General features: G+C 42.7%; 1 protein-coding gene across 1 annotated transcript in view; it reads left to right on the forward strand.

Moving 5' to 3' along the window:
• Positions 1-15,364, forward strand: part of PDC (phosducin) — a 243,959-nt gene extending 228,595 nt beyond the window's left edge. The window contains exon 4 of the mRNA XM_075320934.1: positions 14,809-15,364. Within this exon, the coding sequence (XP_075177049.1) occupies positions 14,809-15,330 (522 nt within the window). The 3' untranslated portion in view covers positions 15,331-15,364. The remainder of the gene's footprint in view (positions 1-14,808) is intronic.
• The last annotated feature ends 2,046 nt before the right edge of the window (positions 15,365-17,410 follow it).

Below are 17,410 nucleotides of genomic sequence, written 5' to 3' on the forward strand. Positions count from 1 at the left end.
CCCATTGTTCGAGTGCGTCTAGAGCCTTTTGAATACGCTCTTTCCTCTCTAGTTTTGGCTACTCCTCCTATCTTAGTATCATCTGCAAATTTTATGAGTTTCCCAATAATTCCCCTGGTCCATCCATTCAGTGACTTTGCTGTAGAAGGAAATCAGGTTGGCCTGACAAGATTTTTTGGTCATAAAGCAGTGCTGGTTTTGGTTCAGGTACCTAAGTAAATGTTCTTTGACAATTTGATCAAACATTTTTCCTGCAATAGAGCTCAGGCTTACTGGCCTGAAATTCCCTGGATCCTCCTTTTCCCCCTTTTAGTAGATAGGAACCATATTTGCCCTTTTCCAATCTAGTGGGACCTCTCCTGTTTCCAATGATTTATTGAAGATTATGCTAAATGGTGCTATTATTTCCTCAGCTATCTCTTTCAGGATTCTAGGGTGTAAATCATCTGGACCTGGGGACGTGGTTTCCTCTAACTTGGCTAAGTGTTCTAATATCAATTCTTTGCTTATTGTTACCTTGGATGCCTCCTGACCATTATTTCTATCATGATTATTGTTGATGCTTGCATTACTTTTTTGGGAGAAGACAGATACGAAATACGAATTTAGTATCTCCACCTGCTGTTCCACCTTGTTGACTCTTTCACCTTTTTGATTCTGCAGAACTCCTATTGTCTCCTTCACTTTTCTTTTGCTTTTAACATACCCCCAAAATCCTTTTGCCTTACTCTTGGCCTCTTTTGCAAGTCTCAATTCATGTTCGGCCCTAGCTCCTTTGACGCTTGTCTTGCAGAGTCTGCAAACTGACATGTATTCACACCTAGGTTTAACCCTCATCTTCCACTTGATGTATGTTTCCTTTTTTCTTTTTAAGCAGGTGATGTAATTTTCTGGTCATCCATACTGGTATCTTTAGGCCTTTTCCATTTTTCTTCCTTTTAGGTTTTGTTAGTTCTTGTGCATTAAGGATTTCCATATGGAAGATTTCCCATCCTTCGTGTGTAAGTTTTGTTTATATGGCACTCATAGTATGGTAAAAAAAACTGAAAACATCCATGTCAGTGTATTTACAGCAATGCCAGGCTGGCATAATTTTTTTTTCTTGTCGTTGAAACAGTGATGTCAGCTCCCTGAGCTAAAAAAAAACTATATTGAGAATAAAAAAAAAAGAGTGCACTCCTTAATGAAGGAAACCTTAATAAAAATTGAGATAGTAAGGGCTGACAGAAACTGCACATGGCAGTATTCTCACCTTGGAGGGATGTGCAAATACCCGGCACATCTCTGGATTTAATCAGCTGCAGCTTGCCTCCTAGTGATGATACATCCCAGGGAACACCGTGTATCAGAAAAATATTTTAAAAAATAAAAAGGGGGAGAGATAGGTGCAGCGGAGAATGACAGACAGTCAGGTAATATGTTCATAAGAATTTGACTAGAGATGAGCGAACCCAAGGATCGGTGTTCGGACTCTTATTAAAAAGCCGAGAGTTTGGGTTCGTAGTTCTGGTGCTTTACGTTCGAACACCACCCAAGGGAGCATCAGTGCTGTGCTCGGTGCTCATCCCAGTGTGAGCCACTTGCAGTGTTTGAATGGCTCACACTGGAGCTAACAACAGCATGACAAAATGTAGTGTAAACTTAAAAAAAAGGAAAAACCCCACTCACCTGCCCCTGGAAATTCTGAGCTACGGCAATGTGGAAGGAAGGAGGTGGGCGGGATGTTACGGCCGCTCATCTTCGCCCCCCCGCTTCTATTGGGGGCCGCTTAGTGACGCCGCTGTGACGCCGCACGAACCGCCCCCCCTTAGAAAGGAGGCGGTTCGCCGGCCACAGCGACGTCGCTAGGCAGGTAAGTTCGTGTGATGGCTACTAACGATATTGTGCGCCACAGGCAGCGATTTGTCCGTGACGCACAAACGACGGGGGCGGGTATGCTCGCTAGCGATATCGCTGCGTGTAAAGCCCCCTGTAGACAAACTATCCAAAAACATACAGTAAAATTGAGTGATTTTCAATTGCCCCTTTTTATAGCATGTGAGTTGAAAGTTTCTATAGTGACAGATATAGGATTTGGATATTGTTGCTGATTTTCTTGGAAGAAGTGCAGAAAAGGAAATCCATCCCCTAAATATTGACAGCAAAGTATGCAAATGCACAATACCTTGAAAGAGTATTGAAACCCTGTCAACATTTACACATTTTTTTCAAGTTACACCTACAAACATATATGTATTTTATTGAGATTTTATGTGACATACCAACACTAAGTAGTGTTATGTGCACTATAGTGCACACGTGGAAAATAACGTAAAACTAACTCAATACGACTACACCTGACCCCACCCAGTTCTTGTACAGACTAAAGATCCTAGTTTCACAGTCCTTAAAAGCCCCGGGCCGACTAAAGCAAGCTTAACCAAGTGACTAAGATTAGCGCTCGGACCTTGCTTCCTAATCGGCCATCAAGGGTATCACGTACCTGTCACTCTTTCAAGTGTGGTGAGCACGTTCAGACCAAAAGGAGTCTGACATGCAATGAAACCCCCCCCCCACCAAAACAACACTACAAAAAAGGGGGAACACCGGGGACCCAATAACAATGGTGGGCCCTTGTGCTAGTGGGTGGGTAGATGAACCCCCCCTATCCTCACCTGTAGCTATCCCTACTCTCCTAGCCAGTCCTATTACAGTCTCTGCAACTGTCGCCTAGCAGAACCCTGAGACCCTGGGAAACTCTATAGATGTCTTTACTAGTGAGAGGCCGATGGAGTACACTAGACCCACTGCTGCAATAATAAGACAAGAGCGTAGGGGAGACAAACAGGGGAAAAACTACAACACAAAAGGATAAAGGTTGGCTTCTTGGTACGCTCCAACACAGCTCCTTCCACTAAGGGGGCCAGTATACAAATGAGTTTGTATCTTTTGCAGGGATAGCTGGGGAACACCTCTATTTAAAGCTGAAGGGAGTGACTACAAAGCTGCTAAAGCACTCATCTAGGGACTGCTGAAGAAGCTGCCAGCAGCAAAATTGACATTAACTGTTTAAATACTAAAGGAAACTAAACCACATTTAAATGTAGATAGCCAGATGGAGATGAGAGGCTCCAGTCCAAAAGTTGTCACTAGTTTCCAAAAACATGTAGACGACAGTAACAGTACCCCCCCACCTTTAAAAAGAGGCCTCCAGACTTTCAAAACTGGCAATATCGTCAACCTCAAATGTGAACAGGTCCTCCGGTTACTAGTAGGAAGCAACACACATCTCTGGAGCAAGGATCTACGTCACGGGTGGTAAGTGCTGGGGGTAGCTTCAGCCATAGGGCCATAGTATTAAGAATATTACTTACCCTAAAGGGACCAACAAACCATGAGCCTAGAACCTCAGACACTGGTGTTCTTAGTGGACACCCATACAAGGTTATTCTTACACAGGTCCGGTCCTGGACATTTATTTTGACGCATGCATTGGGTAGAAGAGAAAAACTCCTGGCAGAACCAACAACTGAAGACAATAACTTACACTCCGTCACTGCACACTTAGGGGGAACGACTAAGATGAGAGGTTCCAGTCCAAAGTTGTCACTAGCCTCCAAAAACAGGGAGACAACCGTGACAGTAGCTCTTTAAGAATTCGGGGGGGGGAAGATGCAGCGTAAAAAATAAGATTACACCAATTATGTCACAATCTGCTAGAAAATACCACTTGGCTGAAAGGCTGTAATCCAAAGAACTTAGGATGCACTTCAGGATATCACCAGAGGGAAAGAAAAGCCAGGGGAAGCTCTAAATAGTTACACTGGCCAGGTGAAAAGACAGGCTGAATTACAGCATTGAAAACACTTGCTGGCACAAAAGGAATTAACTCAAACAAAAGAAAATCAGAACCTGGACAGAGACCGAACCAAACTGTGGCTCAGTGGAGAGGGAAACAGATCAGAGCACAAAGAAATGCTGGATCAAATCCCAAGGCATGACAAATCGCAAATATTGTGGTGTAAAGGAAATAATCAGCGATGGGCGGATTCGGAACAGAATTGATCCCGGATATCTGTCCGGACACTGGACCCCATATAAGTCTATGGGACTAGAATCTGGCACTTTAAAATAGTAGAATAAGGGATAGGGGGATTGGAGCATGGGCGTTACATTTAGTGAGTCTCCAGCAGCTCTAACGCTACTTCCTGGGGCGCTCAATAACCTCATATATATGCACTACTTCACCTGCCCAGCAGCAGTCCCCCTATCTCTGATTAGTTGCAGCAAACACGCCCCCACCCTGTGTGACAGCGTCTGACCTCAACCAATTAGAGGCGCTATGTGTGCATCTCTATTGCTGTAAAAATAAATTTTAAAAAATGGCGTAGGGTCCCCCCATATAATGATACCCAGCATAGATAAAGAATATAGCTACAGGCTGCAGCCCCCAGCTGTGTGCTTATCTTGGCTGTGTATCAAAATAAGAGGAACCGCATGCAGATTTTTTTTAACTATTTAAATTTATAACTTAAAAAAACAGCATGCAGTCCCTACTAATTTTGATACCAAGCAATGATAAAGTCAATAGCCGGGAACTGGTATTCTCAGGCTGGGGAAACCCATGCTTATTGGGCCCCCAGCCTAAAAATAGCAGCCTACAGCAGCCCAGGATTGTCACATCCAGTAGATCCGACAATCACAGAATTTTACCCTGCTCATCCCAATTGCCTTGGTACGGTGGCAATTGGGGTAATAAGGGGTTATGTAAGTGAAAAGAAATAAACACAAATGCTGAAAAAATCTTTTATCTGAAATAAAATGCAAAAAAACACCTCTTTTCACAACTTTATTAACCCTCAAAACACCCAGGTCCGATGAAATCAACACAAACTCCCACAACAATTACAGCTCTGCTACATCTGTAGTGATAACGCATAGGCAAAGAACGTGACTGGCCACTGTGAGCTCCAGGCAGAGAATAACTGAGGCGCATGATGAGCGGTGACATCACTCAGGTTATTTGTGGTCACAGGTGGAGGACAGTGGGAACCTTCAGTTCAGTTGTGACTGCAAATAACCTGAGATGATGTCTCTGCTCATTACTGTGGCTCATTCTCTGTCTGAAATTCACTGCGGGTGGTCATATTCTATGCCCACTCACTGTCACTTCAGATGTAGTAGAGCTGGAATCATCGTGGGACCTCATGTGGACTACTTCAGACCCGAATGTTTTGAGGGTTAAAAAAGGGGCGAAAGAAGGTGGATATTTTTTTATTTTATTTAAAATAAAGGATTTTTTTGGTGTTTGTGTTTATTTCTTTTCACTTACAGATTAATAGTGGGGGAGGGGTCTCATGGACACCTCCCATTAGTAATCTAGTGCTTAGTGGCAGCTGTGAGCTCTTCTTAACCCCTTATTACCCCAATTAAAAAAAAACCCACTGCAGCAGGGCAATCAGAATGAGTTGGGTAAAGTTCCAAGATAGTCACCCCTAATGAATGCGACAATCCTGGGTGGCTACAAGTTGTTATTTTTTGGCTGGGGGGCCCAATAACCATGATTGTTCCCAGCCTGAGAATACCAGCCCTCAGCTATTGGGCTTTATCATGGCTGGGTATCAAAATTGTGGGGACCAAATGATGGTTTTTAAAATTATTTATTTAAATAATTTAAAAAAGCCATATGCGGTCCACCTTATTTTGATACACAGCCAAGTAAAGTGCATGGCTGGGAGCTGCAGCCTGAAGCTGTATGCGTTATCTGTTCTGGGTATCATAATATGGGGGAACCCTAAGCCAATTTTTTTATTTACTTTTACACCAATAGAGACACACACAGCGCCTCTGATTGGTTGCAGCTAGACACACTGTCATACAGGGTGAGGGCACATCTGAATAAAACCAACCAGATATACGGGGACTGCCGGTGGGCAGCAGAAGCAGTGCATATGCATGAAGGATAATGAGCGGCCTCAAAAGTAGTATGGGCAAATGTGGAAGGAGTGTACAGCTGCATGAGACAATCGGTAAGTATAATGCGCCTGCTTTACCCTTTTTTCTTTATTTTTCTTAATTACCCTGACCCGGTTGCCAGACCTAGATCATTACCCGAAGTTCCCTGAGAACTCCGAGCCCGACCATCACTAGAAATGATATATGGTTTTCTAAATATTTTAGAAATACAAATCTGAAATTGTGACATGCATTTTTATTTAACCCCTCTGAGTCAATACTTTATATGACCATCTTTTGCTGCAATTACTGCAGCAAATCTTTTGAGTTAGGCTATGTGCGCACGTTGCATATTTGCATGCAGTTACGCTGCGATCTGCACTGCAGCGTAACTGCATGCGTCCTGCGTCCCCAGCATAATCTATGAAGATTATGCAAGAGATGTGCGCACGTGGCATATTAAAGCGCAGCGCTTCGGCTGCTGCCCGAAGCGTGCGTTCTAAGAAGTGACATATCACTTCTTTCTTGCGCTCTGCATGCAGCGCCCGCTCTGTCTATGGGAGGGGCTGCACTCAGAGCGCATGAAATCGGCTTTTCTTTTTTTCATTACGGACTCTTTCTGCAACGATTTGAAGCGCATGTGTGCTGTTCAAATCGCTGCAGAAATTTCTGCAGGGACAAATGCTACGTGCGCACATAGCCTTACAGTTGAATCAGAAGTTTGCATATACTATCTAAAAAGACATATCTGCAGATTTTTCTCACGATCTGACATGAAATCAGAATAAATCATTCCCGTTTTAGGTCAATTAAGAACCAAAATTATTTATATTTGCCAAATGCCACAATATTGAGAATGTTTTAAGGCATTTTTATTACTTTCTGCAAAGTCAAAAGTTTACATATATTTCATTAGTATTTGGTACCATTGACCTTAAACTGTATGACTTGGGTCAAATGTTTTGGATAGCCTTCCACAAGCTTCTTACAATAGTTGGTAGGAATTTTTGCTCATTCATCCTGACAGTACTGGTGTAGCTGAGCCATGCCTGTAGGTCACCTTGATTACACTGCCTTTTCAGCTTTATCCATAAATTTTCAATAGGATTGAGATCAGGGTTTAGTGATGGCCACGACAACACTTTGACTTTATTACCCGTAAGCCACTTTGCAACCAGTTTGGCAGTTTGCTTTGGGTCATTGTCCATTTAGAAGACCCATTTACGCCAAAGCTTTAAGTTCCTGGCTGGTGTCTTGAGATGTTGCTTCTGTATTGCCACATAATCATCTTACCTCGTGATGCCATCTATTTTGTGAAGTGCAGCAGTCCCTCCTGGAGCAAAATAACTCCACAACATTATGCTGCCATCCCCATATTTCAAAGTTGGAATGGTGATCTTAGGCTTCAAAGCGTCTCCCTTTTTCCTCCAAACGTAACGATGGTCATTATGACCAAAGAGCTCAATTTTAGTTTCGTCAGACCACAGGACATGTCTCCAAAAATTAAGGTCTTTGTTCCTGTGTGCATCTGAAAACATTAATCTGCATTTTTTGTTTCTTTTGGAGTAATGGCTTATTCCTGGCACAGTTGCTTTTCAGTCCATGTTGATACAGTACTCGTTTCACTGTGGATAATGACACCATCATACTAGCTTCTGCCAGCATCTTCACAAGGTCTTTTCACTTTTGTTCTTGGGTTGATATGCACATTTCTGACCAAATCACATTCATTTCTGGTACACAGAACCCATCTCCTTCCTAAGTGGTATAATGGTTAGACATTCCCATCTTGTTTGTACTTGCATATAATTGTTTATACAGATATAGGAGGCACCTTCAGGTACCTGGAAATTGTACATAGGATGAACCAGACTTGTGCAAGTCCACAATTCTCTTCCTGAGATCTTGGCTAATTTCTTTTGACTTTCTTATGATGCTACATAATGAAACAGTATTTTCAGGTGTGCATTAAAATACATCCACAGGTGTGACTCTGATTAACTGAAATGTTGCCAATAAACCTATCAGAACCTTCCAAAGACATTACATCATCATATGGGATGTCCATATTGTTTAAAAGCATAGTACTCTTAGTGTATGTAAACTTTTGACTTTGCAGAAAGTAATAAAAATGCCTTAAAACATTGTCTCTCTCTCTCATTATGTTGGCATTTGGCAAATATAAAAAATGTTGCTTCCTAATTGACCTAAAATTAGAAAGGTTTATTCTAATTTCATGTCAGATAGTGAGAAGATCATGCATATGTGTCAGTCATTTTAACTAGTGTATGTAAACTTCTGGTTTCAACTGTATGTCTTCACCAGCCTTACACCTTTAGAGGCTTAAATTTGTGCCCATTCTCTTATGCAAACCAGTTTTAGCTCAGTGGGATTGGATGGGCAGTCTGTGAATAGCAATTTTTCAAATCTTGCCACAGATTCTAAAGGGGACTGAACATTGACACACATGCTAGCTGCATCCCGTACATGGCATGTGAAAGAAAATGTTCTAATCAGATGAGACCAATGTAAAAGTTTTGGGGCTAAATGTAAAATGCTATATATGGTGGAAACCTAACACTGCAAATAACCCTGAAAACTCCAACCCCAACGTCAAACATGGTGATGACAGAATCAAGCCGTGGAGATGCATTTCTCCAGCAGTGACAGGGAAGCTGGTCAGAGTTGATGAAAAGACAGATGAAGGTAAATAAAGGGCAATCCTGGAGGAAAACTTGTTAGAGGCTGCCAAAAACTTAAGACTAGGGCATAGGTTCACCTTCCAGCAGGACAATGGCCCTAAACATACTGCTATAACCACAAAGCATATTCATGTGTATGAATGACCCAGTCACAGTCCAGACCTCAATCCTATTCAGAATCTGCAGCAAGCCTTAAAATGTTGCTGTTCACAGACGTTCTCCATTCAATCTCACTGAGCTAGAACTATTTTGCTAAAAAGGATTGGAGCCTCTAGATGTGCAAAGTTGGTAAAGACATACCCCAAAAAACTTGCAAGAGTAACTGCAGTGAATTGTGGTCGTACAAAGTATTGACTGAAGGGGAACTAAATACAAATGCATGTCAAAATTTTAATATTAAAATTTTTAAACATTTAGAAAACCATGTATCATTTGCTTTACACTACACAAATACTTGCTACTTTATGTTAGTACTAGCTGTACTACCCGGCTTCGCCCGGGTTAATAACTGCTGTTAACAAAATAGAATTTATTAACAAAAATGTATTCTGCACACAAACCACAAAACAAATAGATAGAAATGTAATTATTAAAAGGCAAAAACTAATTTAATAGAAGCATTTCACAACATATATTTCAACACCACAGATATTCCACACAGATTTAACATCCTATGACCTCACACATACTGAGAATGTCCTTTGTTGCCTATCCTTTGTTACCTATATTAACCAATCAGAGCTCAGATTAATTAACTGTAGAAAAATAGACGCTAAGCTGTGATTGTTTGCTATTGGCAGCCTGATAAATCTCCCGGCAACAGAAAGCCCTCCCCCCTGACAGTATATATTAGCTCACACATACACATATAGACAGGTCATGTGACTGACAGCTGCCGTATTTCCTATGTGGTACATTTGTTGTTCTTGTAGTTTGGCTGCTTATTAATCAGATTTTTATTTGTGAAGGATAATACCAGACTTGTGTGTGTTTTAGAGCGATTATGTGGTGAGGTTGGTGTATGTGTGGTGAGATGTGTGCTGAGGGTGGTATATGTGTTCAAGCACGTGGTAGTGTGTGGCGCATTTTGTATGTGTGTTCATATCCCCGAGTGTGGTGAGTATCCCATGTCGGGGTCCCACCTTAGCAACTGTACGGTATATACTCTTTGGCGCCATCGCTCTCATTCTTTAAGTCCCCGTTTTTCACATCTGGCAGCTGTCAATTTGCCCCCAACACTTTTCGTTTCACTTTTACCCCATTATGTAGATAGGGGTAAAATTGATTGGTAAATTGGAACGCGCGGGGTTAAAATTTCGCCTCACCACATAGCACCCGGCGCTGCCCGGGATAGTAACTGTCTCTCTGTTTCTTTCCCATTCTCTGTCTGTCTCCCCCTCTGTATATACAGTGCCTACAAGTAGTATTCAACCCCCTGCAGATATAGCAGGTTTGATAAGATGCAAATAAGTTAGAGCCTGCAAACTTCAAACAAGAGCAGGATTTATTAACAGATGCATAAGTCTTACAAACCAACAAGTTGTGTTACTCAGTTAAATTTTAATAAATTTTCAACATAAAAGTGTGGGTCAATTATTATTCAACCCCTAGGTTTAATATTTTGTGGAATAACCCTTGTTTGCAATTACAGCTAATAATCGTCTTTTATAAGACCTGATCAGGCCGGCACAGGTCTCTGGAGTTATCTTGGCCCACTCCTCCATGCAGATCTTCTCCAAGTTATCTAGGTTCTTTGGGTGTCTCATGTGGACTTTAATCTTGAGCTCCTTCCACAAGTTTTCAATTGGGTTAAGGTCAGGAGACTGACTAGGCCACTGCAACACCTTGATTTTTTCCCTCTTGAACCAGGCCTTGGTTTTCTTGGCTGTGTGCTTTGGGTCGTTGTCTTGTTGGAAGATGAAATGACGACCCATCTTAAGATCCTTGATGGAGGAGCGGAGGTTCTTGGCCAAAATCTCCAGGTAGGCCGTGCTATCCATCTTCCCATGGATGCGGACCAGATGGCCAGGCCCCTTGGCTGAGAAACAGCCCCACAGCATGATGCTGCCACCACCATGCTTGACTGTAGGGATGGTATTCTTGGGGTTGTATGCAGTGCCATCCAGTCTCCAAACGTCACGTGTGTGGTTGGCACCAAAGATCTCGATCTTGGTCTCATCAGACCAGAGAACCTTGAACCAGTCTGTCTCAGAGTCCTCCAAGTGATCATGAGCAAACTGTAGACGAGCCTTGACATGACGCTTTGAAAGTAAAGGTACCTTACGGGCTCGTCTGGAACGGAGACCATTGCGGTGGAGTACGTTACTTATGGTATTGACTGAAACCAATGTCCCCACTGCCATGAGATCTTCCCGGAGCTCCTTTCTTGTTGTCCTTGGGTTAGCCTTGACTCTTCGGACAAGCCTGGCCTCGGCACGGGTGGAAAGTTTCAAAGGCTGTCCAGGCCGTGGAAGGCTAACAGTAGTTCCATAAGCCTTCCACTTCCGGATGATGCTCCCAACAGTGGAGACAGGTAGGGTCAACTCCTTGGAAAGGGTTTTGTACCCCTTGCCAGCCTTGTGACCCTCCACGATCTTGTCTCTGATGGCCTTGGAATGCTCCTTTGTCTTTCCCATGTTGACCAAGTATGAGTGCTGTTCACAAGTTTGGGGAGGGTCTTAATTAGTCAGAAAATGCTGGAAAAAGAGATAATTAATCCAAACATGTGAAGCTCATTGTTCTTTGTGCCTGAAATACTTCTTAATACTTTAGGGGAACCAAACAGAATTCTGGTGGATTGAGGGGTTGAATAATAAATGACCCTCTGAATAAACTGTTCACAATTTAAAAAAAAAATAAAAAAAGAAATAACATTCTTTTTTGCTGCAGTGCATTTCACACTTCCAGGCTGATGTACAGTCCAAATGTCACAATGCCAAGTTAATTCCGAATGTGTAAACCTGCTAAATCTGCAGGGGGTTGAATACTACTTGTAGGCACTGTATCTCTCTGTCTTTCTCTATCTCTTTGTCTGTCTGTCTCTTTCCCTGTCTGTCTCTTTCCCTGTCTATCTCTTTCTCCGTCTGTCTCAATCTCTTTCCCTGTCTGTCACTTTCCCTCTTTCCCTGTCTGTCTCTTTCCCTGTCAGTCTGTCTCTTTGTGTCTGTCTCTTACCCTGTCTATGTCTGTTTCTTACTCTGTCTGTGTCTGTCTCTTTCCCTGTCTGTGTATGTCTCTTTCCCTGCATTGTGACACGCCAACATTCCATATAAGGGCGTGGCTGCGCATTCTTCTGAAGTTCTGGCTGCACTGTGGCTCCTAGCTCCATTCGCTTTAATGGAGGCAGGTTTTTTGGCGAATAACTGTAAAGCGTGGGGTTAAAATTTCCCCTCGAAACATAGCCTATGACGCTCTCGGGGTCCATACGTGTGAGTGTGCAAAATTTTGTGGCTGTAGCTGCGACGGTGCGGATGCCAATCCCGGACATACACACACACATACACACACACACATACACACACACACATACACACACACATTCAGCTTTATATATTAGATATCACATAAAATCGGATTAAAATACATTACAGTTTGTAGATGTCAAATGAAAAAAATGTAAAAAAGTTCACTGTATATGTTCATGTAGCAGATTGCTCAAGGAGGAGATATGGGAAGCCGATCTATTAGCTACTGCACAAGATGTCTACAGTAAACACACCAAATTATACAAAGTAAAAGTAAGTTTGAAGCAGATTAAATTAGATGTGTACAAAAATTGCCAAGGGAATATTATTTCAATGCCTCAGACTGTTTAGAATAATAGGAATTATACCCTCAGTGATCCGTGCCAACAGAAATTGCCAGATATATTCGCTCAACCAATCACTAGGCACAGCATTTGGTATTGTACACAAAAAAAAGACTACACGATTTTGTGTGAATCTTGCCTTAGTATGTACAATCATTCCAATGCCATTTCAAATATAATGAGTATTAGGCCTCATTCTAACATCAGTGATTTTTCATCAGTGGTTTTATTCCAGAGGTTCATCAGTTTGGTCAGTGAGGCAATTTTTCCCATCATAGTTTGATAAGAGCTTCATCAGTTTTTCTCAAATGAAAAAAAAATAAACTATGGAGGTTTTTTGCAAGCTTCTCTTAAAAAAGAGTTTGTGCAAAATGCATAGCACAAGGATCTGAACTGATGTACCGTATTTTCGGACTATAAGACACACCAAAAATGTGGTCATGACACACTGTTATGGGGCGAGGATCTGCTGCTGACACTATTATGGGGGTAATGTCCCCAAATTCTCTGCTAAGGTACCCCATCCTGGTATATGCCCTCATCCTGCTATATGCCCTCATCCTGCTATATACTGCCATCCTGGTATATACCCCCATCCCGCTATATACCCTCATCCTGGAATATGCCCTCATCCTGCTATATACTGCCATCCTGCTATATGGCCCCATACTGCAATATACCCTCATCCTGCTATATTACCCCATGCTCCTATATTACCCCATGCTCCTATATGGCCCCGTGCTGCTATATTACCCCATGCTCCTATATGGCCCCGTGCTCCTATATGGCCCCGTGCTCCTATATGGCCCCGTGCTCCTATACGGCCCCATGCTCCTATATGGCCCCATGCTCCTATATTGCCCCATGCTCCTATATTACCCCATGCTCCTATATAGCCCCATGTTCCTATATGGCCCCGTGCTGCTATATTACCCCATGCTCCTATATGGCATGTATACTGTATCACACAAAAAACAATAAATGTTTATACTCACCTTTCCTCGCTCCATGCAGCATCGCTCCTCCCCCTATCTGTGGCGGCAGCAGCACCGCTTACCTGTGTGGAGCCATCACCGGTCACTTCCGTGCAGCACGCAATCTCCTCCAGTCTGCCGGTCAGCTGACCTGCATGACTAGCGGCGCACAGCGATGACGTCATCGCTGTGCTCACTGCTTTCTACACAGATCAGCTGACCGGCAGACTGGAGGAGATCGCGGTGCTGCACGGAAGTGTCCGATGAGTATGCCGTACTTATTCACTGCTTCCCGCGCTGATGATGATGCGCGGGGGGCAGTGAATACAGCCGCACATGATCACTCCAGGCTGTAGTTTCCAGGGGTGATCACGGCCGGCTGTTAATTATGCGCCCACCTCCTGCCCATCACCCCGCCCACCTGTCACTGACGGCTTCAGCGCTGAGAGATGGGCGGGAGGATGGGCGTACATATGAAATGAGCGGGCCCACGTGGTCACGGCAGGCTGCTACAGCCTGCTCGTGCCCCCGATGGCCCGCTCCACCGTAGCACCCTCATTCCCGGCCGCAGCCCTATAGGCAGACCATAAGACGCACCCCCAACTTTCTCCCAACATTTGGGGGGAAAAAAGTGCGTCTTATTGTCCGAAAAATACGGTATTTGATCTGAGACTTGGATCAAAATCAGTCATGTCTCTGGGATTTTGTGCAGAGAACTCATTCGGCAAGAATACATGAACATGTGGTCAGCTCCACAGACCATTATAGGTATGAGTATAAAAACCATGGATAGAACTTGATGAGAGAAAAACATGTATCTCAAATACTTCTAAGCTTTATTGATAAAGCAAAGGCAGTAAAGGGACCATGTCAGTCAATCCATGCTGCCCAAACCATGGACATGAATTAGAGCCTGGCTTCACAATTTCAGCAAAGTATGTGTTCCTCTAAAATGCTTTGGCGTTTCAAAGAAAACATAATTTGAAAAGCTACCCATGAACTATATGGAGAGATGATACTAGATCAGCACCATCCCAGATGGCTTTTTCAGCACCGCTTCAGGTGATTGACAGGTCACTCTCGTGTACATAACAAGACACCTGTCAATCAAGCAGAGCGGTTCTGGGAGAAGCTGGCCAGGGGTAGATGTGGACTAGTCTCTTGTCTGCCTATAGTCGGTTAATGGATCTTCAAACTATGTTTTCCCTGAAATGCTGGAATGTTTCAAAGAAAAACATGCCTGGCTGAATTTGTGCAGCCAAGATCTGATTCATGTCCATGGTTTGGACAGCATGGATTGACTGACGGTTCACTTTAATAAGCATTTTGAGAATGATCATTGAAACGTTCTTATTACTTGTATTTAATTGTCCTTCACTTCTATCCACAGATGAGCATGCAAGAATATGAACTAATTAATGACAAAGAGGATGAAAACTGTCTACAAAAGTATCGCAAACAATGCATGCAGGACATGCACCAGAGGTTGAGTTTTGGCCCTAAATATGGCTACCTATATGAGCTGAAAAGTGGGGATGAATTTTTAGAAGCAATAGAGAAAGAGAAAAAAGGCACTACAGTAATAGTCCATATATTTTCTGATGAGATCAAAGCTTGTGAGGCACTGAACAACTGTCTGACCTGCCTTGCAATGGAGTATCCAACAGTAAAGTTCTGTAAAATTAAGTCAGCTGACACAGGAGCTGGAGAACGGTTCTCTATAGAAATCCTCCCAACCATACTGGTCTATAAGTCAGGAGATCTTATTAGTAATTTCATCAATGTGTCTGAAAACTTAAGTGAGGAATTCTTTGCTGGTGATGTGGAGGCATTTCTTAATGAATATGGGCTTTTGCCTGAGAAAGAAATTCAAGGCATGCCATGTGATGATGGGGAGGGTGATATTGAATAGCTCACACATATTCAAATTTTATAATAAACCTTAAATTTAGAAGATGTTCCTTTTGTCCACTGATTAAAAAAGGAAACATCATAGGAAAATATTTGGAGTGGTGTGAAGCATATTTATGGTTATGTTAACCAAAGTTAACCAGTTTACCCTATAGCACTGGTTTAATATATCAAATAGCGTGATTAACTAAGAGAAAACAGAGTTTTAGAAACAATTATGTCTAACACAACAAACAACATGGCATTCTGTTATTGTAGTAGAGAACTGTCATAAAATGTTTCAGCAAATAAAGATTACTGAGAACATTTTTTTTTTTTAAATATTTTCTGTATAAATAGCTGAAGATTCTCATTTTGCAGTCAGAACTGTGCAGGATAGCGGCCCAATCATTGTTTTTTGTCCATAAATGTATATGTGCGCCGCATGTTCCTGCCCATAGTCATCCACCAGCAACATCATGCGGGGCTCAGAGAGGAGACATGGAGTTCTCTGTCCTGTCTGGGACTAAAGGTACCGTCACACTAAGCGACGCTCCAGCGATCCCACCAGCAACCTGACCTGGCAGGGATCGCTGGAGCGTCACTACACGGGTTGCTGGTGAGCTGTAACACAGGCAGAGCTCACCAGCAACCAGTGACCAGCCTCCAGCCAGCAGCGACGCGTGGAAGCGATGCTGCACTTGGTAACTAAGATAAATATCGGGTAACCAACCCGATATTTACCTTGGTTACCAGCGCACACCGCTTAGCGCTGGCTCCCTGCACTCCTAGCCAGAGTACACATCGGGTTAATTACCCAATGTGTAGTCTGGCTATGTGTGCAGGGAGCAGGGAGCCGGCACTGACAGCGTGAGAGCGGTGGACGCTGGTAACGAAGGTAAATATCGGGTAACCAAGGTAAGGGCTTCTTGGTTACCCGATGTTTACCGTGGTTACCAGCGTCCGCAGAAGCCGGCTCCTGCTGCCTGCACATTCAGTTGTTGCTCTGTCGCTGTCACACACAGAAATGTGTGCTTCACAGCGGGACAGCAACAACTAAAAAATAGTCCGGGACATTCAGCAACAACCAGCAACCTCACAGCAGGGGCCAGGTTGTTGCTGGATGTCACACACAGCAACATCGCTAGCAAGTCGTGCCTCAGCAGCGATGTTGCTAGCGATGTTGCTTAGTGAGACGTGGCCTTAACTGTGGGGCACTTATCAGCTCATATATATCTATTGGATAAAGTTGAAATTCTTTACACTTCTAAATCGATCAACAGCCACACATGTACTGTATGTTGTAGCATGTCTTACGTTAAAGGCCCTTAACCAGAACTGTAAATGGTTTATTAGGTATAAACAATCTGAGTCACCCTTCAAGATTCCCTATTGAATGTCAGCAAACAAACGTCTTGAAAAACATGATGTAGTGAGACAAAGTGTACTGGAAAATTCTATAACTTTCATTACATAAAGAATAACGTTAATTGGCTAAAACAGTTACACACCCATTGAAGTTGTCATGTAGTTTAATGAACAGGTTCTGTGTGTGAAATATTTGTCATAATGCAATCTATTGTTATAATGCACAAATTAATAAAGATAAAGCAGTAAAAATAAAAAGTACAGAATCCTGTCAGATCCGGAAAAATGATAAATCAAATTAGTGGGAAAACCATTTGAGAAAAATGTTAGTTCCCGATAAGTACATATGTGTGAAAATATTACATATCATTTGGAAAACATTTGTCTAAAATTTAGTTCCAGTTCCTACAGGAAGTCTCAGTCAACACTCCTATTTCATCATTGGTCTGGCCTGATCTTCTCTCACCATAGGCTCAGCACGAAGTCAGTGTATGGAAAGCTTATTTGTATTACTCTAAAGACAGTACAATTATAAACTGCAGACTACGAAACCATCGGTAAGAAAAAGATGATTATGTAGCATCTGTCATACATACTGTAGACTAAAACTAATGAGCCTTGGTAGGGGGAAGCCAAGAGGGCCGCTTTAATACAATCTCCCTTCACAATCATGGCTGAAGGTACCTGTATATTAAAAAGTTTGCAAACCTACAGATTTTGAATAGTTCAATAAA

Source organism: Anomaloglossus baeobatrachus, chromosome 8 (genome assembly GCF_048569485.1).
Source record: "Anomaloglossus baeobatrachus isolate aAnoBae1 chromosome 8, aAnoBae1.hap1, whole genome shotgun sequence".
NCBI classification, from domain to species: Eukaryota; Metazoa; Chordata; class Amphibia; order Anura; family Aromobatidae; genus Anomaloglossus; species Anomaloglossus baeobatrachus.